This window comes from Dendrobates tinctorius, unplaced genomic scaffold (assembly GCF_039654945.1).
Source record: "Dendrobates tinctorius isolate UK_male_01 unplaced genomic scaffold, ASM3965494v1 ptg000120l, whole genome shotgun sequence".
NCBI classification, from domain to species: domain Eukaryota; kingdom Metazoa; phylum Chordata; class Amphibia; order Anura; family Dendrobatidae; genus Dendrobates; species Dendrobates tinctorius.
Genome location: NW_027361788.1, coordinates 42,482,501 through 42,489,921, shown reverse-complemented (window position 1 = coordinate 42,489,921; position 7,421 = coordinate 42,482,501). Strand labels below are relative to the sequence as shown.

The 7,421-nt window shown below is 42.0% G+C and overlaps 1 protein-coding gene across 1 annotated transcript in view; it reads right to left on the bottom strand.

Moving 5' to 3' along the window:
- Positions 1-1,264: 1,264 nt before the first annotated feature.
- The window catches only part of LOC141046676 (microfibril-associated glycoprotein 4-like), a 146,745-nt gene continuing 140,588 nt past the window's right edge, over positions 1,265-7,421 (bottom strand). The window contains exons 9-10 of the mRNA XM_073541253.1: positions 2,032-2,166; positions 1,265-1,879 (exon numbers count right to left, since the gene is read on the bottom strand). Coding sequence (XP_073397354.1) covers positions 1,626-1,879; positions 2,032-2,166 — 389 coding nt within the window. The 3' untranslated portion in view covers positions 1,265-1,625. The remainder of the gene's footprint in view (positions 1,880-2,031; positions 2,167-7,421) is intronic.

Genomic DNA, 7,421 nt, shown 5'->3' with positions numbered 1-7,421 from the left:
AAATTTGGATTGTAAGATGACATCACAGCTCACAGCTTAGCCATAGAGATAGGGAGAGAAAGCCATAAAATACTGGAGATACGGTACAGATAGTATGAGACAGCACAGCAATGAATAAGACTAAGATGTGATTAAACTCCTGCACAGAGGCCCACCAGGGAATTTGCCTGTTCCCCTATGGGCCAGTCCAAGCCTAATTATGAAAACCTTTTAGTCATTATTTGAGTTTCTTGAATAGTTTACTTGTAGTACAACAACTGATCACAACTAATCACCATGTCAATATGCAACACAGAGCACAAAATGCATGGAGTGTAGTGTATGGCCACCCAGCGGTAGGAGTAATGTTTACCAGATATGTGTGACTGTATGGATTTACTGGGTCATAATTGCATTAATTCAAACAGGAACTTCACAACCATAAATTGAAATGAATCCTAACACGCCCAGTGTTGTAACGTGCCATTATTTGGGAATTGAATTGCAGCAATAGGTAGGAACTATGATAGAACATATACTACACATATTCTTTCTCTCAAAGGTCTCATTAGCAGCCTCTTTATTGTCAGCTTATGGGGGTAACTGGTAAAGGAGTATTATACAGGCATATACTGAGTTTCCCTGAGATGACTGATCAGATAGATCACGTGGTCACATTCCCACGACTTTTCTTGCTAATGTGCCATGGATGAGACCAGGTGATCGCTCTTATCCAATCATTAGAGAGGAAACCAGCACTTTACGTATACAGCAGTGTTTGCACTCCATTGTTCCTGGTGTTGGACTGGAGTGCCAAGGGCCCACCGGTAACATTGACTTGGGGGGGGGGGGGGCACTTTTCACCTGCATACAAATATTACACTACCCTTGTTCACAAAGTTACCTATATCTCTATATAATAATAAACTGGGTAGTTTGGTTAATGAATGATGAAATGCTGCTTTTTTTCTGTGCAGAGTGAATCAAGTGAATTATGCCAAGTACTGCCCATGCAGTGGGGTTGGGGGCTCAGATCTGCAGAGAGCCCACCAGGGGATTCCCCTGTTACCCAATGGGCCAGTCCGAGCCTGGTTGTCCCCACTTACTGACAGCACTCAGAACCAAGAGGCCGGCTACTGGTGATGAACATTCCCTTTGAAGAAAGCAGCAATACTTTTATTTTTTTCCTTCTCTTTTGATTTAAATATATCCAGATTTGCTTAAACCCTCAAAATGTGATTCCTCTATGTTGAGTTTAATGTTAACATCACTGCTTTTCCAATGATCCCCATTTGTTGTTTTTATTTTGTTACAAATAATGACAATTGATGACTCCTATAAAATACAATCATTATTGGACCAGAACGGACAAGTCTTTCCCATCCCGTACCTTCCCTGAAATACTCTGGATTGTTTCTACACAATGTGTATATTTATTATCAAGAATAATGCTTTTAATATTAAAATTCCATTGTAACCACAGTTTTGTTTCCTTATCTATAACACCTCCCGCCATTCTACTGAACCAAGCTCAGATCTCCATTGGGGTCTATGGTGGAATGAAGCGGGGTCTGAGGGTCGGTCCAGTTATAATGCGGACTGTCCTTACAGTGTCTGTCTTCTCACATGGTCTCCTTCACGATTCTTTACTCAATATCTTGCCGAAATTTCATTTCTGAGAACTTAAGGGAGTAATCAATTTTCTTAAAGGTTGACCAAGTGATCCCCCCCTTTTTATTGTGCTCCCCTCGTAGATACTCCCCATTCAGGGAGGAATCAAAGCAAGCTGTATGCCACCAGGGAGCAGAATACAATTTGGCACAATTGACTGTTCTGCTGGAGTCATTATCATTGTCGAAGGTAGAAAACTTTTTGTTTCTGTGCAAGGACAGGGAATCCCCTGTGAAGAGATGGAGAAATAGAAACCAGATTAATAGTGTTAGGCATTTACTGAGCAGAGAAGCATTGGGATTAGATCTCTTCTCTTCATATTGTGACGTTCCAAATATCTTGATTTCTAGATTATCAGATGCTGGAGCAAAAGAATATTACCTGCAGTGCCTTCAATGTAATTCCCCAAATATAAAGGATATTTGTCTGATTCTCTTCCTAATCGGAAGTCGCTGTATGTGGCATAGACACGATTTTTATCAAAATCTTCTAAGTCGACTCGGAGTTGGAATTTACCTGTGAATTTACACATAAAGTGTGTGTTACAAAAGAGCATCAGCAAACATGTCACTGTCATATAATATCATGCCTGGCACATGTCTAGCATTGGGTAATGTGGTGTCTAGGCATTCCATTACTTTTTTATTGAATGTGGTTTTAGGCTTCTCTTTTAATTGACAGTGGCAATGGTAATAAAATGTCAAGGAATAAAAAGAAACCATTATGGATGAACAGGACAGTACTAAGTTTAATCAGATAAAAACAAAGGGCATTCAAAGTCTTGAAAGCTGAGAATATTGAAATAGCATTTCAGGAGTATAAAGATCTAAATACATGTGAAAAAAGAAATCAAGCTGGCAAAGTTATCTACAGAGAAACAAATTGCCAACGACATTAAAATAAATCCCACTTTTTTTATAAATACATCAATGCCAAAAAGAAAAAAATAGATGGCATCTGCCCCTTAAAAGATGACAATAACAAGATAATCACAGAGGACAAAGAAAAGGCTGAGATATTAAGCAGGCACTTTTCATCTGTGTTCACCAATGAACTGTCTGTTACAGGGATCATTCAGCAAGGCAGAAATCAAAATTCACAACCTGATATAACTAGTAGTGATGAGCGAACGTGCTAGCCACTACTCGTTACTCGCCCGAGTATCACAGTACTCGGTGTACTCAGTGAACACCGAGCATTTCCGGAATTACTCGGCGGGAACTCGGGTCTCCACCCTGCATTTCTGGCCATCTTTAGAGACCCAATCAACATTCAGGGATTGTCTGCCAGGCACTGTAAAGCCACAGCCATCTTTGTTGTGGCCTTGCAGTGATTGGCTGGCCGCACAGCATCATCAGGGGTATAAGAGACCGGACGCTGCCCTGCTTGGCGCATTCAGCTCCGGATTCAGATAGTGTAGTGAGAGCTGCTGCCGAGAGAGGGTCAGATTTGGGGATTTCTTAGTCAGTGTGGGGTCTACCATTCTCAACGACTTAAATCCAGCCAAAGCAAAAGTATTTCTAAGGACTATTTCCGGAGTTTATAGGTTGCAGTGTTAGGTAGGCAGGGGAGTGTACATCGCTCTATACATATCAGTGCAAGGCCTGCAGGCACTGTATGTGTGTATATAGATATCATTGCATACATCAAGAGGGTCCATTTCATTACTGTCTGCTGCTGCTACCTGTAGCATATATTGACCGTATATAACTAGCCCCAGGTATAATTGGCTAGGAATTTTTTTTGCCAGGTTAAGAGATTATTTAAAAAAACTTCCAGAGCCCTTTTTTTCTCCATTTGCTTTTTGACACTGCACAATACAGCCAGATCCTTTTCCTAGCACAGGCCACATATTTGGCAGGGTGGTACCTCCGTGACAGGCCTCATATATCTGCATGCTCCAAGTTTGGGCATTTTAGGCCGGTATTCCAGTGTTTTCCTGTCTGTTACTTTAGTTATACACAGCACTAGTTTGCATTAAAAAAAAATACAGGCCACTTATTTGGCAGTGTGGTATCTCCATGACAGGCCTCATATATCTGCATGCTCCAAGTTTGGGCATTTTAGGCTGGTATTCCAGTGTTTTTCCTGTCTGTTACTCTAGTTATATACAGCACTATTTTGCATTAAAAAAATAAAAAATAAAGGCCATATATTTGGCAGAGTAGTATCTCCGTGACAGACCTCATATCTGCGTGCTTCAAGTATGGGCATTTTAGGCCGGTATTCCAGTGTTTTTCCTGTCTGTTACTCTAGTTGTATACAGCACTATTTATCAGACCCCCCCAAAAATACAGGCCACATATTTGGCAGTGTGGGATCGCTGTCAGGCGTCTGATGTATTTGTGACCTACAAATTGTGGCAATTCAGGCCTACATTCCACTGTATTTGCTGTCTGTTACCCTAGTTCTGTACACTATTTTGAGGTAAAAAATTAAAAAATACAGGCCACATATTTGGCAGTGTGGTATCGCTGTCAGACATCTGATGTATTTGTGGCCTACAAATTGTGGCAATTCAGGCCTACATTCCACTGGATTGCGTTCCAAGGACTGGGGTATGGACAACTGAACGCTGCGCTGGGACAAGGACGTGGATGTACTTGTTAACTGTGCTGGTTGAGTTTGTGTGCAACTACAGATGCAGGGCAGGAGGCATCTTTGCATGCACCATGAACATGGGATTGGCTTGCAAGCACAGCATCTGAAGAAGCAGTGGTACCCAGCAGACGCTGTTCATGGAGCCTGGTGTTCAACCAACAAATTTTGCTACCCCTGTGGATGCGGGCATGGCCAGTGGTGCAAATGGCCTTTTTGGGGTTATCGTCAGAGTCTTTAAAAAACAACCAGACTGTTAGGGGGACATTCAGTGTCTCCCTCTCCCACACCACCTCCTCACCTCGACCCCTGTCTTTCGGTGTTCCCCAAGGCTCAGTTCTAGGACCCATACTCTTCTCCATCTACACTTTCGGCTTGGGACAACTGATGTAATGGCACGGTTTACAATATCATCACTACTCTGATGACACGCAGATCTAACTATCTGTACCTGACATCACCTCTTTACTGACCAAAATCACACGTCTTCCTGCTATTTCATCCTTTTTTTATGCTTGTTTTCAAAAAGTGGACATGGACAAAACGGAATACATCATCTTTGAACCATCTCACGCTGAGTAGACATGAGAGCTGTGTATACATCATTAGGTACCACTTTAGTTTGAGAGAAAGTTTGCCAAGAGAAAATGATTTTCCAGACATTCACAGCCTTTTTTGCAGCTGTGATCTTCATCTTCTTGGTGTGGATGTGGTAAATTTCCAAGTCGTCATCAATACCATCATCGTCCATATTTTGTAAAGAGGAAATCTGGTGTTTCCCAGGTCGTGGTTATCTACGTTTAGTGGCATTCCATTAACAGTGTTTGTTACGCTAGAATAAATAATTTTTGACTGTGACATTTGGATATTATTAGTAATATGTATGGGTGAAGATGAAGAAGCTTGTGCCATGGGTGTGTTTATAGTTACGGACGGTGCACTCCTCTTTAAACTTAGTTTTTCACGAGCATCCATCAGTTTGCTTGGTTTTCCTCCAACACTGATCTGCTTTCTCTATTTCAGCATCTCACGAATATGTTGCACTTTTCCCTTTATACAGACACGTGCGCCTTTGGCAACATATTTTTGATGGGCAGTTTTTAGGCCAGGTCTCACAAGCACATCTGTTACACTGATCTTCTGACGGGCATGAAACACATTCTGGTAATTGATGGTGGCAAAACGACTAATCATTGTAGGCTGCATCCTGTATCTCATACCTCCCATAGCCACTGCTGTTATTAATCATGTACATTCCCATTCCTGTCATCACCATGCCCCTTTTCCTGATCACTTCATCCAACGATTCGTCTGCCATACTTTTACTAAAAACCCGCACCTTCCCTGCAGCAACTGTGAAGGAAACCATGTTACAGTTTTGCAAGGTGTTTATGAAGCCCCTAAAAATTTTTTTTACACACTATGTTGACATGTACCCCCAGGGGAAAATGTTTGTCAGCCCATACACTTAGTGTATGGCCATTCCAAGTATAGATGAAACGCTCCTTTGTAATGTGATTTTCTTTTTTATGCAACCCTCCTCCACGTTTCTTCCAAGGGGGATTGTGGTGCGTGCAAATTAGGGCCAGGTTTTGTATTCACTTCATGGACAAACTTTATGGTAAAGAAAAAAAATAATAATAGAAACTTTTGCTTCATGTGGCCATCCAGTACGTGGTTTCAAAGGCTTATTGGGGTGCATGTAACATTGGTGCAGGACAGGCCTTGCAGTCAATGCATAAGAAGTCTTGAAGTACAAAATGAATAATGTGAAGTGGATTTTCCTGTGCCCATCCAGTACCTGGGTTCAAAGGCTTATTGGGGTGCATATGACTTGATAGCAGGGCAGGCCTTGCAGTCAATGCATAAGAAAAGAATCTTGAAGTACAAAATGAATAATGTGAAGTGGATTTTCCTGGGCCCATCCAGTACCTGGATTTAAAGGCATATTGGGGTGCATATGACTTATTGGCAGGGCACGCCTTGCAGTGAATGCATAAGAAAAGAGTCTTGGAGTACAAAATGAATAATGTGAAGTGGATTTTCCTGTGCCCATCCAGTACCTGGGTTCAAAGGCTTATTGGGGTTCATATGACTTGGTAGCAGGGCAGGCCTTGCAGTCAATGCATAAGAAAAGAGTATGGGAGTACAAATTGAATAATGTGAAGTAGATTTTCCTGTGCCCATCCAGTATGTGGGTTCAAAGGCTTATTGGGGTACACATGACTTGATAGCAGGGCAGGCTTTACAGTCAATGCATAAGAAAACAGTATGGGAGAACAAAACGAATAATAATTTATTTCATTGCGCTTTATCAACAGTATGAGATCACCATTTCAGCCTGCTCTGAGCTCGATTATGCTTCACTTGGCTCTCGGGAGCCACGCGTGCGTCCTTTGTCTTCTGGGCAGAGACGTCTGCCCGAAATATGTTACACTTTTGTGTACAACTTCCGGTCGCGCCAAGGGAATTCCCACACACCGGCACACACTGACCACTGATGAATAAGGTATTTAACAACGTTTACTGACTACCGGTATCACTTCCCCTGACGAAGCTGTTTAGATAACAGCAATACGCGTGGGGTACTGGTCTCTTTTGCCTCTCCCCTCCTCCTTACCCTCTCTTTCATTTCCATGTGCTCTCACACATGGAATTAGGATGGCTACCTATTCTCTCCTCTTGTAGGACCCATGGCTAGTCTGGTGAGATAATCATGCATCTCCTCATCTGAGCTGCCACTATGTTTATTTGATCTTGGGTCTCATTTGAGTGTCACTTTACAGGCCTCATTGTCTGTTGTTTTTACTATTCAGGCTGCTGCCTGATTTTTGATATAGCTGTCTTTATACAGCAACAGGGCAAAGTGTGTCTTTGCTTCAGCTGTTATATAGAAATATTTTGGCCGAGCACGTTATATATTTGGCATGCTGATGATTTCAGTTATTATATTGTACTGTACAAGTGTGGCTATGTATTTAAGGCTGGTTTCACATTTGCGTTTTTTAGCGCTGGAAAAAAACGCATATGTGCGCATGCGTTTTTTCCCCTATATTTAACATGGGTGCGCATACCTGCGCGCTTGTAAGCGCATGTATGCGATTTTCATGCGCTGCGTTTTTTTGGGGTGTGCGTTTGGATTTTCCAGACGCAGCATGTTGCATTTTTTGGCC